The 16,696-nt window shown below is 41.3% G+C and overlaps 1 protein-coding gene across 2 annotated transcripts in view; it reads left to right on the top strand.

Annotated features, from left to right (window-relative positions):
• The window catches only part of SRGAP2 (SLIT-ROBO Rho GTPase activating protein 2), a 245,483-nt gene extending 229,267 nt beyond the window's left edge, over positions 1-16,216 (top strand). For both annotated transcript variants that reach the window (XM_075064850.1, XM_032792531.2), the window contains exons 19-22: positions 1,102-1,282; positions 2,758-2,904; positions 7,086-7,413; positions 10,712-16,216. In XM_075064850.1, coding sequence (XP_074920951.1) covers positions 1,102-1,282; positions 2,758-2,904; positions 7,086-7,413; positions 10,712-11,095 — 1,040 coding nt within the window. In that variant the 3' untranslated portion in view covers positions 11,096-16,216. The remainder of the gene's footprint in view (positions 1-1,101; positions 1,283-2,757; positions 2,905-7,085; positions 7,414-10,711) is intronic.
• Positions 16,217-16,696: the final 480 nt, after the last annotated feature.

The raw sequence follows: 16,696 nt of genomic DNA, 5'->3' as shown, positions 1-16,696 counted from the left end.
GTCTCTGCAAGCCCCATAAGGCAGCAGAAATAGTCTTCTGAGTAGAGGCCTTACTTCTGAAGCAGCTTTAATGCAGAAGTCTTTTCTTCCCTAAATGCTAATGAAAACTCCTGCTTGCCAGCACAGAAGGTTTATTGAGCTGCCTTTGAGGAAATATACTCTAGACTGCTTTTGTCCCTGAGAGCTTCTTGGTTTTGATGATATTAGAGTTGAGTTGTGGGTTTTTCTTGTCATGTTTTTCTTTGCTGCAGTGAGAGATTTCAGGGTAGGAAAATGTTGACGTGAAAAACTCAGTCCAAGAACCCCTGTCCGGTTGGCACTGTCCACTCTGGTGGTTGTATGTAGCCTACATGTAGCTACATACCACAGTGAAAGGCTCTGGTGGGAGGCAGCCGGGAAAGGCTCCATCTGCTCTCTGCTGCAGGAGCCTTTCACTGCCAGGAGCAAAGGTTTTGGCACAGGGAGGCAGCCCAGAAAGGCTCTGGGAGTGGGGGGGAAGCAGGAACAGTGCACTGATTAAGCATAGCAGCGTAGATGGGAAAGGCACTGCTTGAGCATGCAGAGAGCCATGTAGGATACGTACGCTGAGATTATGTTGTGTCTGCTCTACTAGTTTAAGCAGTGCCTCCCCATCTACAGTGCTACACCTCTACCCCGATATAACACAAATTCGGATATAACACGGTAAAGCAGTGCTCAGGAGGGGTGGGGCTGGGCACTCTGGTGGATCAAATCAAGTTCAATATAATGCAGTGTCACCTGTAATGCGGTAAGATTTTTTGGCTCCCGAGGACAGCATTATATCAGGGTGGAGGTGTATTTATATCCATGCTAGGGAGGCGGGCGGAGTCTGTCATCTACACACAACTGTAGATGTAGCCTTAAAGAGATGGATGCCAAAATCTCAATGCTTGTGCCCCCCTCTCCCTTCTCCTCCGTCATTGTGAGGTGATGCTTTATCCCAGGTGACATGATCATGTCCCATAACTGTTGCTCTGTAGCTGATGTCCATCGCTGAAAGATTTAAGGGAGGAATTTAAACTCATAAATCCTTGTCCAACAGTGGTTGTTCATTAAATAGTCTTTCTTTCTCTCTCCTAGAGTGTGAGCCGATAGAAGCAATAGCAAAGTTTGACTACATTGGCCGAACTGCACGAGAGCTGTCCTTTAAAAAAGGGGCTTCTCTCCTCCTGTATCAGCGCGCCTCAGATGATTGGTGGGAGGGAAGGCACAATGGCATTGACGGCCTTATCCCTCATCAGTACATTGTTGTTCAAGACACGTATGTAGCCTTTTATTTTATTTAACACAAATTCTGTAATGTGGTATTACACTGCAGTGAGTTCGGCTCTGGTGGCTACAGTTTCAAGCTGAACAGAATGAAAGTCATCTCTGCTACTTATTTTAGAGTTAGTCTCTAGGAACACGTAAAGACCAAGGGTAGTGACCACACAGACATTCACAAGTACAAGGTTTAATCTATTTTACAAGTGTTGTTAAAGTTACAATTAAAGGTATGATCACTCAAGCATATAGAAATTCTATATAGACCTATGCGCACGTTACAAATATAGTTATACTCACATCTTTAACACCAGTGTTAGGGTCTGATGGGTCTCATGGCTTGATCATCAGTAGAGGGATGGTTCCTCCTAGAGTCTCCCATAGGGAGCTCAATTTTCCCATTCTGGGCCTTTCCTTTATATAATGTGATTTTTTTTTTTTTTTTTGTCAATACTTACGTTCTGTGCATGTCCATAAAAGTGTCAACCCTTTTTTTCTCTTATTGGTCTGTGTCCCATGGATACTTAAAGGACCCTAATTTTCTGTAGCTGTGTAAGTTCCCTTTATTCTCAGTAGCATTGACGCACAACCTGTATCCTGTGGTTAAGATGCATGTTGGAGACAGATGTGCCTTTACAGTATTTTTATCATCTAATATTCATCTTCTGGGTAATTTTGTACAATATTGCCACTTGGTACCTCTTCTCCCATAATCTTAGTGCATTGGGTTATTTTCCAGTCACTTATGTCATCATTTCTTGTCTCCAAGGCCTAAAATAGCTAAGCTAAAGTCTTGCAGACTTGAGCCTACGGGTTCTTGTGTTTCAGTTTGTCTTACTCATGTCTAATACTTGGTATACTTGATTCCTCTAAATACTGATCTTACACTTTTATAATCCTATAAATTAACTCTAACATACAATGAATATATGTAATATAACCTATTGATTAATCATATCACACAATAAATAGATAATAATAAACTAAAATCATTAGTTACACGTACGTTACCTCTACAGTGATCCAGGGGTGGGTTGCTGAATGCCTGGAAGATTTGGGTACAGTTAAATCTTATTTGAGCAAGAAAATTTTTTTCAAACTCAGTGATCTACATTGTGATGCCCAGGCCTGCACTGTATTGGGATTACATAGTCCTGATCTCACAAGCTGTTCCCTGCAGGAGCAATGCCATTGAAGTCACTGGGGCTTAATGTATGTGCTGAGTTCCACCTGCACTGAGCTAGCAGGTTCAGCATCTTTGTCCTCTAAAAGTAATATTTGCCCACCTGAGGAATCCCAATGCACAGCTGGGCTCTCAAAGATAGGCACAAAAATTGACTTCATAATTTGGAACAAAACTTGTCTCTCACAATGTAGTGATGATAAAGGGGTAGAGGGGGCACAATAGAATCTTCTGAAAACTTATGGTTGTGTTTTTGTTTGTGGTTTCCTTCCCCTCCTCCTCCTCCTCAGTGAGGATGGTTCCTCTGAAAGATCCAGCCCCAAGTCCGAAATAGAAATCAGTTCTGAGCCACCAGAAGAAAAAGTGACAGCCAGAGCCGGTGCCAATTGTCCAAGTGGTGGTCACGTCGCTGATATTTATCTTGCAAACATCAACAAGTAAGAGCAATCTTGCGTTTTTCTACTTGGTACGGAAATCTTGATGCTGAGCATTGTGAGACATTTCTCCCTTGTGAGAGGTGTAGGAATAAGTGCTACCACTTCTTCTTTTTCCTTCTCTCTAGACCTATCTGTACCCCATCACTCACTCTCTATCTCCTCCTTCCTCCCACTGTCACCTATTCCCCCACCTCAGTTCCACATCATCTGCTTGCCCTAAGATGAAAATCTGAAATCCAATAGTACATACACTAACATTTAAACAACTATTGTGTGTATGTAGGAGAGCCACAAAGATGATATTCTTGCATTTCTGATGATTTGTTTCTCTAGAGCGTGAAGGTAGTAGACAATAATATACTGAGAAGATCAATAGGCACGCAGGGGGTAGGCAGAGCCCATGGAGGAAATTAGGGAAAAGATGAGTTTGAGACTCTTAATGATAGGCTGGAGAGCACACATGAGATGATAGGAGGAGAATGACCAGCAAAGGAAGCATGAGAGGGAAAGGACATGGAAGACTGAGGATACAATGGAAAGACTCTGTCGAGAAGTTTGAAGAGAGAAAAGGATTAGAGCTTCAAGACCTACGAACCTATGCCTTCAAATAGAAGGAGTGGTGAAGAATTAGGGGCACTTCCAATACTGTGTAAACAGGAAAAGGAGTCAAGAAGTGAAATGTTAGATTATAAAGGCTCCAGACAGGATCTGTTCTCCATGGTATGAGGCACTGAATCACATAGGAAGATGGTTCCATACTACCCAGAAGATCATAGTCATCATCACATGACTTTTTTTGTAACCCCTTTTCTCCTATTCCAACCCCATTGTTTGTTCTTATCATTTGGTGCCGTCTCTTTAAATTTTAGATTCTGTGCTCTTTAGGACAGGGATCGTGTCCCTTTTTTTTTTAAATGTATCTTGAAAGACATTTGGCACTAATGAAAGATAATCCTCTGTCCAAGTGCCTCAGTGCCATCCATAATGATCTCTACTTTATCTCTCACTTTTTACCCAAAGGTGCTACTGAAATAACAACTATCCTCACTTCCAATTTTGTCCATTCAATGAAAAATTGTTAGAGTAGCCTAAGGCCAAGTTGATGAAAATCTGAAAAATGAAACTGGAATGAGATGAAATGTGTCTCACTTCTTATATTTATTTATGCTCTAAGGCAGGGTTCTCCCCTAGATCTTTCAGTTCTTCGAGTGCTTGCTCATATCCATTCCAGTTAGGTGTGCGCGCGCTGCGTGCACGTTCGTCGGAGAAACTTTTACCCTAGCAACACTCGGTGGGCCGGAAGGTCGCCCCCTGGAGTGGCGCCGGTATAGCGCCTAATATATACCCCTGTTGGCCCACCCGCTCCTCAGTTCCTTCTTACCACCCGTGTCGGTCGTTGGAACAGTGGAGCGCAGCTTAGCTGATCTCCACCTCCCTAGTGATTCGCTCGTGCTTTAGCTTTTTAGTGTATATAGTTTTTCTCTAGTTCTTTATTAATTACTGTCTTACATTCCGCAATGTCTCTCTCCGACCCCACCGCCTAGGTAAGGCTTGGGAATCACCTAACTGGAATGGATATGAGCAAGCACTCGAAGAAGAAAAGACGGTTACTCACCTTTGTAACTGTTGTTCTTCGAGATGTGTTGCTCATATCCATTCCACACCCGCCCTCCTTCCCCACTGTCGGAGTAGCCGGCAAGAAGGAACTGAGGACTGGGCGGGCTGGCAGGGGTATATATTAGGCGCCATACCGGCGCCACTCCAGGGGGCGACCTGCCAGCCCACCGAGTGTTGCTAGGGTAAAAGTTTCTCCGACGAACGTGCACGCGGCGCGCGCACACCTAACTGGAATGGATATGAGCACACATCTCGAAGAACAACAGTTACAAAGGTGAGTAACCGTCTTATTCTCCCATTATTATAAAATAGCATTCTGTGTTACTGAAATATGTTTCTCTGCAATAAATCTGTGCCTTAAAGCTATTAGTACTGATAATTGTAACATTCTAGAACTGAATGAAAATATCAACCTTTAATTAGTCTAACAGGGACTCTAGGGCAAAGATAGAAAATCATAATTTTATGTTTGCCATAGTTTGTATTAAATAATGGGCCAGATCCTCAGCTAATGTGAGTTAATCCAGCTCTGTTGATATCATTGAAGCTATATCACTGTGCACCACCTTAGGGTCTGGCATGTTCTATGAGCCATTAAAGTACAGAACTCTACCAGTTATGGAAAGATTTGTATAATCAGATCTGTTCTGGAGGCTCCCCATCTGTTATGGATACTGCACCAAAGGGGAGAGCTCTTAGGGCTTGGTTAGGCTTAGTTCATGTTTTCCTTTTACCAGGGAAGGCGTGATATTTAGCAGCATAATAATCATGTTGTTTTCTTTAGAAATGAATATTCCGAACTGTGCAGATCTGGACAAAATAGATCAGATGGTTTCACTGTAGCAGTTGTGCTGCCCACTGAATTATTTTTCTGATGCCAAAATTCAGCTGAAACTAGAACTTTCTAGCTGTTACTCACAGGACCTGTGCTATACATAAATTAATCCTCTTTAAAGGATGCAACGGGTTCTTCTCTGTTGCATGACACATTCCTGCTACAATGATCATACTTCATTTGCTTGGAGTCATGCTTTCAGACTGCATGCTACTGGGTGGAGATAGTTGTTTTTACCAGTTAACCTATTTCACAGCACCCTATACACTTGTAGCATTATATAATTAAACCACCATGGTCTTGTTCAGTATAGAGAAGATACATTGGCTATAAACAGGAAATGACTATTATTAGCTTAGCCATACTGCAGGTCACCAGCCATACCTGTATAGCTGTAAATATCTTATTGCCTACCCGGCCCCTCAGCCAAAAATAGAAGCTCTGCTGTTCTAATATCATGAAAACAGGCTGCCAGACTAGTTGAAGACACAGAATTATTTTCGTTAAAAGTACAAAATCTTTGTTTCATAATCATGTGTGACGAGGAGCCACACTGGAGTTACTTCAGTTCGGGTGAACTGCAAAGGATGAGGCAGACTATCCCCAAAGCTGATGGATATTCCAATACTTACATTTACCAGACCAGCATGAAACAGCTTCTACAATACCTCACTGGTTACCCAGAAGCCACAACACAGTTACCTTTCCCTTAAAGTAACCTAGTCTTAGGCCTCCACCCAGACACCCAAGTCACAGATGGTGAGGATTACTGAAAATCTTATTCATCATATACAAAAGTTCTACCAATTGCAAAGGATCAGACGCATTACCTCCCAGGTTAATTAATAATTCAGATCTTACCCAAATATATGCTTACAGCCAATCCTTATTAACGAAACGAAAATTTATTTAAAAAGGAGAGTGTGAATATTAGTTAAAGTCAGTATACATACAGACATGAGTACGGTTTCTGAGATGAAATTCATAGTAGGAATGGTAAGTTTTGTAGTTTGCAGAGTTCTTTCAGGTATAGTCCATAGGTTATAATCCAATGATCATATTCAGGATGATCCAGACAGGTCTGGAGATCTCAGCCTTAGGATTTAAGCTTCCCCTGCATGAAGCATCAAGCAGATCTGAGATAAAAAGGATCAGGACTCAAGGGGTTTTTATATAGCTCCAGGCCTTCTCTTGACAGGTCGGAGTCCTTAGGTGAACAATAGGCAATCATGGAGACTTTGAAGTAGACCTGTTTCCTAATCATCATGGGTATATAGTTACATGGATTAACATAAGGCAGCTGCCTGTTTTTCCACCATTCACAGGTGATTTGCTGTACATTTCAAAGAGAGATGAATCACTAAGTTTACAGTTCATTTAAATGTTAAGAGATCCTTTCGATCTCTGAATTAACAGAATACAACGTAGACAGGAACTGTTTGATTACATTAACATCTAACAATATATATCTACCAAAATGTCGTCTATAAGGGTTGAATTTGGGTCATTTATCTGCAGGATGCTTAACCCTTTGTGACCATGGGTCACACCATGTTAAATATATTCTCCATTCAGTCTTTTGTTTTAATGGCAAGTGTTGTGATGATGACAACCAGGCCACCTTTAGATCTTTCCATTGTCCTCTGTGTTGTCTCAGGACATCTATATTGAGGTATGGCCCATCCCCGACCCCTGCTTGTATTGACTTGTTTTGCTTCTGTGTTGGAAGGCAAAGAAAGAGACCAGAGTCAGGCAGCATCAGAAGACCATTCCGTCAAAGCGACAGCCACGGACTGGCTAGTTCACTCGTAGAACCAGCCTCCCCAGGAGCCACAGCTAGCTCTAGACCCTCATCTCAGCCCATTATGAGCCCGAGTCTCCCCAAGGAGGTACCAGATAAATGCTCCAGCAGCGGTCATGGGAGCCTCAATTCTATCAGCCGGCACTCATCTCTGAAGAACAGGATAGACAGCCCACAGATCCGTAAAACTGTGACTGCAGGCAGGTCAAAGAGTTTCAATAACCATCGACCCATGGATCCTGAGGTCATTGTGCAGGTAAAGGGGATTGCTTGGCATAAAGGGTTCAGTAAAGTGTCCCTTTGTATTTGTAAGGGAAGAGTGTCATGCTTTTAAACTTAACCCAACTCATCCTGAGTACACTGCTTCTTAGTGTGGTCCCTCTATCCTTCAGGCTTGGGGAGAGGATTGTGTGTTCCAATCCTTGGCACTTGTAAGCACTTCAAGGGTTCATAGACAGATGCTGAATTCCCTGTGCTTGTCACTCACTCTGCATAAGCAATGTGTGTATCCACCCACCTAGTTATTTCCCTAAATTTCTCACAGCGGTTACTGCACAACAGATGCACTGGGCTTGTGCGGCAATACAGAGCACTGGGGAGGTCACAGATATGCACAATTCAAAGTTTGGCTTTCTGAGTTTTTGACCCATCATCATATAGCTTTTCTTACTGTCTCTGTAGCTGAGATGTGGGTTGTAGGATGTTTATTGATTGGTGGGGCAAGGAAGCAAGAAATTGTGATGATACCTGTCTCTTGGGCTGCTTGTTACAATCAAATGTTTCAAATTCAAACTGTGGCTTAGTTTTACAACTTGCATCCTTTGCGTTAAATTAATGAAATATTAACCTTCTGTGTGGCTAGAATCTAATCATGTAAACATACATTGGGTTAGTCAGTGAGACTACTCCCATGAGTCAAGATAAATGGATGAATCCTTTACTAAACAGAAATTTCTGCACAATTATTATTTATATTCCATGGTTTCAAAGGTTCGGGTGTGTCCATCACCGAAAACTATACTCTGATTCCCAAGCTGTCAGCAAAATTATTAAATAATCCAAACTCCAGGGCATGAGAAAAGCAGGGTATTAAGTGTCAATTTTAAACCCTTTCACCAGTTGAGCAAGCTTGTTTGACTGTAGTTAGATGTTTGAGGTATGCAGTAGTATAATCAAAATAAAAGCAGTCTTGCCCCATTCTTCTATTTTCATAGCACTGTATTCTGGTACTTGTACGTTTCAATGTGTGGTGAAAAGCCACCTTCATATAAAATAGCCTTGAAGTTTTGATTTCTTTGGACAGGTGTTCAAGGAATGTGGTCGGGTGTCTAACCAGTGTGTACACAGCTGTTCCTTACCATACAGAGATGGTGTTCTACATTTTAGACCAACTCAGCATACACGGAAAAGGGCCTTTGTTAATAGTTCATCTTTAAAACCTTACTATTTTGAATCTCCCTCCCTCTTAGCTTTTGACGTGAACCACTTTTCATAAAGTCCTCATCTCTTGCTTCTTTGGGACCACGGACCATTACAGTAATGACCTATGTCAATAGAAAAAAAATCAGAAATTCACAATGAAATCTCAGTTTGCACTGGCCAGAACATGTCACAAAACAGATCTAAAACACCCAGATGCTTGAAGTAAAACTTAGATTGCAAGGGGTGAGAGCTACCAATGCAGATAAATGGGTAGGTATTACAGGCTCTAGCTGACTTCCTCCTAATCACTGGAGGATCTCCCCTTGCCCCCATTCCAGACTGTTGCTACGTCTACACATGCACGCTTGCCCTTGCCAGCTGTTTTCAGTGTGTGGTGGATCTATCTAAAGCTAAGGAACACTTGACTCTCAGATTACAAAAGTCAAGTCTGAGATACGCAAGAAGGCCAGTTTCTACAGTCTTCTGGAACCAAAAGTGACGTGATTTCAAAAGCACGGCAAAAGGAGTGGATAGGTGAAAATGAATAAAACACCTTTTTACAGGCAAATCAGTGGTGGTAGATATTTTATACTTGATATTGGGTTATTGTACTGTAAACATGGGCCTTTTGGCCAGATTCTAAGTGAATATCTGTTTCATCCTCTGTTGGGGTTTTGTGGGGGGAGGGGGTTGGGGGGGGAGGAGGAAGGGGAGGCTATATTTTGTTCTTGTAGTATCTTTAGCCTGCTCTGTTCTATGAGAAGGTAATGTACAGGTCTCATTGTCTTGACCTATTTTTTTTCGTGAGGTTTGGTTGACACAAATCAATCTTTGTCTTTCAATTAAACTCTCACTTAGTTTTTCTCTTCAGTCTTTTCTTGCCAGAATATGAAGTCGAATAATTCATAATTCTCTAGTGGAAAAAAGTATTTTAAAAAAAAAAAAAAAAATGGGCTGCATTCAGTGAGTGCTCCCTTTTGTGTCATACCATATGTCAGTTCAGACACTAATAATCATCTTACATTTTTACGTATCTTTCATAGTTGTGTGTTTCTTAAAACCTCTTTGGTCTTGGTATATGGTAGGAGGTGTCAAGCCTCTGTCTCTGGTTCCCTCTACCACTCCTTGACTGATTTACCGCCCCCTGCACCTAACAAAGCTTCCAAGAAAGCTAAAAAGTTGTAGCTAAACTGAGTCATGGAAAAGCTAAACCATTACACTATAGTATGAATTCTTTTCATGGACAGTAGACTCAGTGGACTCCAACCCATAGCTGAGGTCTTAGCAAACTTATACATCTCAATATAGCTGAGACTAAAACCCACTGACTTAACATTTATTATTGGTCTCATGAAGTTCTCTATACCTCCTCGTTTAATACCTAGAGTATTCTGTAAGCTGGAAAGGAAATGCTAACAACTTCTTTTTTACATATGTTTCCAGTATCTTTAATGGATTTTAAAAGCTCAATATGATTTACAGGTCCAGTGTGATGTCTTCATGGGGGATACCAGCGCTTACATATGTGCAGATCCAATGAGATGGATAGGTAATCCATGCAAACTCCAGCATCCTGGGATGTTATCACCCTTAAAGGATGTAGGAAGCAGTGAACAACATGATTTCATCCTTTCAAGGAGTTACTCTCCACAGTATCATTTTGGAGGATTATCCTTCTGTTTATCAAAAAAAGAAAGACAAGAATAGATCCCCTATCAATTGGAACTGCAGGTTTTTTTCCTCTGTAGTTCAGCCCAGGAGGGATTTTATTTGTGTCTTTGATGTCCTGGTGAAAACATAAAAGAATTCAGGAATAACAAAGCATAAAACTAGCCTTAAAAAAAAAAAAATTCTTGATTAGTTTGTTCCCTGCTGCTGGTTAATGTTGTATCACTAAGTGATTTCTGTATGTGCAGCTAAATACAGTCAATAGCCCTAGCATGTACAGTCTAACACTGGTTTTGCTTTATGGTAATTAAGGTCCTATTAACCCTTAGCTGCCGATGATTTGCTGACCCCTGGAGCTGAAGAAACATGAACTCTCTCTGAAATTGACTCCTACAGAACTGTGTCCTTGTTTACGTGTATCTGGCCCCTGCAATCATTTCAGTCTTTTTTTTAAATCTTTGCAGGACATTGAAGCTACTATGAACACTGCTCTGAATGAACTGCGGGAGTTGGAAAGGCAAAGCAGCGTAAAGCACACACCAGACGTTGTCCTCGACACCCTGGAGCCTTTGAAAACCTCCCCTGTTGTGGCACCCACCTCAGAACCTTCCAGCCCTCTGCATACTCAGATTCTTAAGGACTCCGAACCAGCATTCCAGCGGAGCGCCAGCACTGCTGGTGACATCCCATGCGCCTTCAGGCCAGTGAAGTCAGTCAAAATGGCTGCCCAGGTTAAACCTCCAGCAACAAGGCCAAAGCCTGCGGTTTTCCCCAAAACAAATGCCACAAGCCCTAGTGTTGCTTCTTCTGCATCTCAACAGCCTACTGACAAGTCCTGTACTGTCTGAACTAGAAGTCCCACTGTGGATATAATTTTGTTGTTTCAAATGAGGGGACTATAGTAAAGACATGTGAGAATTGCTATTTAACTAGTTTTGGACTTCTGCTGAAGGTTAATTTGTAAGTTGTTGTTGGCAGGAGCACTCCCTGGGAGTGAAGCCATGGGTAGTTAAGCCTTGCCACATGCACACCACATCAGCATACCTTGCTTATGAAATACAGACACAAAATTGAACATCAGGTCACTGTGAAAGTGGTGAGGCCAACACAAAGGACTGATGAATTGGTTCTCAGTTTATAGTTGACGCCTTGTTCGTGTTTGGCCACTGAGAGAAGTACTCAGTGGTGCCATGTTTTGGATACTGGAGTAATGACTTATATATTTGCCACAGGGAAACAATCCAATAGATTTTAGTCTACTGCATGTTTTGGTACCACTAGTTATGTGGAGCTTGGACATGCCTGATTCTTGTGCATTATTGCATTTCCTGCTGGTGCCGCTGCTGCTAAGGGTCTGTCTCGATTTCCATTACATCCTCTCTCTTTCAGCAGTCTTACCTCTTAGCCATGTCAAGCTCCCCTTGATTGAAACTTGTCATGACAAATTCTCAGCTTTGGAACATGAGTTCCGTGTTGTGTGTTGGTGCAGATTTAAATAAAACAAATCTGTTTCTTAGTTTTAGGAGCGAAAAAAATAGAATTGCTGAGTATGTCCACCGTGCAATTGTTTTGGTGCTCCCAGATTTAAAAGCAGCTTTGTTTTTTTAAAATGAAACTTTCAGGGTGTTAGACAATGTAGTGAGTGCTGTTCAGTGGAAACTTGGAAGGTGGAATGTAAAAACGAGTTACCTTCTGAACACCAGCTGCTGTGCTCTCACTGGAGTGGCATTTCCTAACTTGAACATAAGTTGAGATGGGCTCAAACCGAAACCCCACTTTTGAACATCCCTAAAGCTTGATTCTGAAACTCTTTGCAGCTTGGCCCTGTTTTCGATTTGTAAAGACTTTGTTCTATGGCTCTCACCACTATGAACTATTGTGGAGGACCCCAGCGTAAGGAGAAAGATGGGAACGTGCTCTATGAGTGATTGGCACTACAGTGTCCAGCTCCTAAATTGCTTAAATACATATTTCTATGATAAATCATCATGCCTCCAAGGGATTCTGCTGACAAATTAGTGACTTCTTAGTGTATATATGTGTATGACAGACTGAGACTTCTTCAGCTGCTAGCAGACTTTTCTGTATTTTCATGGCAATATGGGGGGGAAAAGGCAAAAAGAAAGGCACATGCTGTGTTACGGTAATGAGTCTCACAGCCTCACTAGACCAAGGGATCTTCAGCTGACTTTCCATCCTTACTTTGCCAATCATGCCCAAATATTGCTGGAGTTTGAACAGTCCTACCATTTATGTTCTCGTTGTAGTTACTCAAGCAAGAACAACATAAGAAAGGGAACTCCTCCCCACTCTAGTTGAATGTCCTTTGATTTTTGTGGACCTGAATCACACCTTAACTTCATGGTTTAATGCAGATTATGATTTTTTAACGAGCATTGTAATAAAAACAAGGTATGTTGCATCTCTAAGAACAAGTTGGCCTTAAACATCCACTTCTAATTCCTTTTAAAGGAGGTTACTTGCATAGACACTGTTTTTTCAATCTCTTTGAAAGAGAAGATTTTTTTTGTATTAATGCTTGTGTAAAAAGGACTGATTTTTCTCTGTGCCCTAAATTATGGAGACATGAGAAGTTCATGGACTACAGGAGAAAAACTTCTGAAAAAGATTTGTTGGGACCATTTGAATTGTTTATTTCCTTAATTAACATTTAACAACCCTTACCTTTTGGAAACACTGCACTGTGTGTGTTGCTTCTGTCAGATCTTAACCTGTCCATATCAAAGGGAATGAAACCCAACTGTGTGACCAGCTCGGTTGCTCTCAGGTTCAGACGGGCTCCTAGCACGAAAGAATCTCAATCTCTCTTTTTGTGAACTGATAATTTTAAAAAGCAACTAATGATTTATTTTTCACTCAGGCAAAGCTTTGTGGGAAATATTTTATTTTTGGGGGATCATGACTGGCCAAAGGGAATGCATGTCACTACGCAGGAAATGAACCGAACAGGATCTCTTTGTAAATTCACTTTCACTCATTCTTTGCAATGCCTTATTTTTTTAGTTTATCTTATGCTTTGCATTCATGTTTCCAAGGGATGATATCCAGCCATTAAAGGCATCTTACAACAAGATCTCATGTCTTCAAAGTTCACAAAATGAGTGGAAGTAAGATTGAAAAAAATCCAACACTTCAGGTTACTATAACAGTCATTGTCTGTGTATGGAAGTACTATGCCTATCTCTAGTGACCACAACACTGGGAAGATCCTACTGACGAGGAATAAGAACTTACAAGGATAAACAATGTCCTGTGCAAATCAACTGGAATTTCGGTGTGCACTGTGACTTGCACTGAAAACGTACACCTAGCAACGTGGCAATCTGAAGGGCATCTTTTCTCTTCCATGTTGTCTGCACAAAACATATAGAAAAGCCACTTGTGACTCATCTACTTCATGCTGTGAACTCTGTGGGGCAGGAGGATGATTTACCACAAAGTGTTACTACCATTTGTTGGGAGAGGGAAAACTGGAAAAGACTGTGCCCACTGGGCAGCCTACTGAAGAGATCAACATGGGGTGGAGAAACAGGACACAGGGTGGCAGATGGGGAGGTTTATATGTTGTTTCATAGTCAGAAGAAATATTTGATCTCCCAGAGAGATGCAGTTACGTGTGTGTCAAATTAATGGTATATCCCTTTAAAGAAAAGAAGCGTTGATAAACTGGAATAATGTATGTCTCTGCTTGGCAATACTCTGTAAGAACATAAGTCTGTCACTTATCAAATGATGGATTCGAATAATCCAAAGGAAAACTTTTGAAAATAAAATACAGTTTTAGGTGATCGGTCAATAGTTTCTGCAGCACCAACCTTGTATTTTTCCCATCCCCTGTTGGGCGTTGTGCTTTAGTGATTGCTAAATTTCCTTCTCTCTGTGGTAATGTGAGCTCTAAAATTAGTCTCTCTCTCTCAAAATGACATGACCAAAAAATTTTCACTTTATCTGTACTGGATGTTTGATTGCAAAGAAAACCATTAGATAATTATAGTACACTGTGACAGTGCAAGAATTCTCCTGAATATATTTTGATGCCTGTTTAAAAGGAGAGTGTCTTCGGGCTTCCTGTGAAGAATACCTCATATGTTCTTTTTTTAACGTAAGTGTTTTTGCACATTTCTGTGTTCAGATTACAAAGTTCTGACAAACTCAGAAAATCATAGCACCTGAGAGTTCAGGCAGGAAATTCTATCCCTTGAGCCTCCCCATCTTGTTGTACCTCGGTATTGGGTAAATTTATCGCTAAGATACATTCCTCACATAAGGGAGAGCTCTGCAGTATTGGACAAAGGGATGGTTTAAAGGTGGAGTTTGTCTTCATTCTGTTTCTTTTGCGTGTTGGTCAGAACTTCAACACTTAATTGAACATGGAGTGGACTTTGGGACACAGGGTTGTGTGTGAGAGCGCTGTCTTGAATTTTTCGGCAGAAGTATGCTTCCCTGTAGCAAGCTCGGTACAAATTACATGTGTCTACCTGATTGACAGAGCCAGTTCAGTCTATTAACGAAACATACACTGTGGCTTTTTTAAGGCAGATTATTTCCCCAGGAGGGTCTAATGCTCTAATAAAGTAGCTAGGGATGGGTAAATATCTATTTAAACAATTTGTTCAATAGGTCTCGGCAAATGCTGAGTACTCTGGTCCCAGTCTAGCAAACCAATAAGCATGTGCTTAACTTTAAGCATGGGAATAGTCTCTCTGAAGTTGAGAATGTGCTTTGTTGGATTGGGATCTTATGGACTCAGGACTTAGTAGGATCGAGCCCTGATGCCATAGGGACTTGTTCCAAAACACAAATATGTCTTCCTTGGGCCATATGCCACCAGTTAGGAAAACTGTGAAGCTAAAATGAAAATGAAAACCCAGAAACAGGCTGCAGGGAGCATTCAGAACAGAAACTAGTTGTAACCATGTTTGGGTTCTTTTTAAAAAAACCTTTCTGTGAAATCATCTGGCATTGGCTGGACATTCCTGATAACTAATGCTATGTACATGGGGACAGGTAAGTCATGGATGTCTTTAGTGAACCAGCAAGAGAGAGAGGACTTCACAAAAGGAAATGATTCTTTAATGTTAGGATTTAAAGCCCATTCTGTGCTGAATGCTTCCTATGTCTGGGCGAGAGGAGGCAATAAGCACTTGGTGGTGGGTGTAATTCCACTTCGGTTTCAGCCTGACAGATCATCTCTTAAGGTATTTTCCCTCCCACATCATTTCTTTCTATGTGCAACCACCTGTACTCTGGGAAATACCTGACCCCCCTCTTGTGCCCACACAAAGGCTCAAGGGAGCCACTCTAATCAGTCTGCTGTGTAACGCACAAATTACTGGGTGTGCTGTAGCTGCTTTTCAAACATTCACCTCAGCCTGTTCACCTACAAATGCCAAAAAGGAGATGAATGGATTTTTTCAAAGCTTCGATCTAAGATTGCATTTCAGTTGATCTAGGGGGAGCCAAAGCAGCCATTTACAAACTGGAAAAATTGGAGTGTCTTATGCTATACCTCCAGTAACATGGTTCGGGGCAAATGGATTTCCAGGTTTTTCCAGAAACGGATGAACAAGAGGAAGAGTCCCTTCTGTGCAAATACTTGATAGTCCAAGTCTCAATGCAGGGTAAACATTCAGCAGTTTGCAGTGGAAATTAGACAGACCCTTTATTTTAGCAGCACTGTAATAAGTGAACTTCACCAGCCTTTCTCTAGAGGCAGAGTGCTATAATCTGCATAAACTGAGTTCCCTGGACCTGGGCTTGGAGTGTGCCAAACTGCTGGAGCAGTACTTGTAATCAACAGGTTCTTTAAAAGACCAGCTATGAGAAATGTAGCCAAAATAGAGCAATGGATGAAAATCACAAATTTAAACAATAGCAGTGGTGTTGTGATTCTACTGTATGTAAGAAAGTTTGACTGCAATCCAGCAATCTTTAAAAAAAAAGAAAAATCCTAATCTCACAAAGGTGGGCTAGGGTTCGTACAGTGCATTGTTCTTTTTGTTTTTATTAACAGCCGCTGTTTAATGGGTTGGGATGAAATGTTCTTAAGGCAATTTCCATTGTTTCATGTCTTCTACACCAATATATATATATATGGTGTACATATTTACTTTTGAAAAAACTGTGTAAAATTGTACTTTGTATATACAACTATGTACAATATGCAGGTACATCTTTTTTTCTTTGGTACAGTTTTGTACAGTATTAGAGGAGTACATGTGTTGGAATTGGTAAAGCCGTACCGGAGAAAACAATGTATTCGTCGTTATTAGCAATAGTTTTGGAGAAATAAATGTTTTGGGTATGGTGGAAAAGCTGACCTACAGACAATAAATGATGGGTGTGCGTATGAGACACAGAGACTGTTGGCAAGGATGAGACCATGTGGGGTGAGGCTAGGGTGACCAGATGTGCCGATTTTGGGGTCT

The sequence above is a fragment of the Chelonoidis abingdonii genome, chromosome 4, assembly GCF_003597395.2.
Source record: "Chelonoidis abingdonii isolate Lonesome George chromosome 4, CheloAbing_2.0, whole genome shotgun sequence".
Lineage (NCBI taxonomy): Eukaryota > Metazoa > Chordata > Testudines > Testudinidae > Chelonoidis > Chelonoidis abingdonii.
The sequence above is the reverse complement of the archived record's forward strand: the minus strand, read 5'-3'. Positions and strand labels throughout refer to the sequence as shown.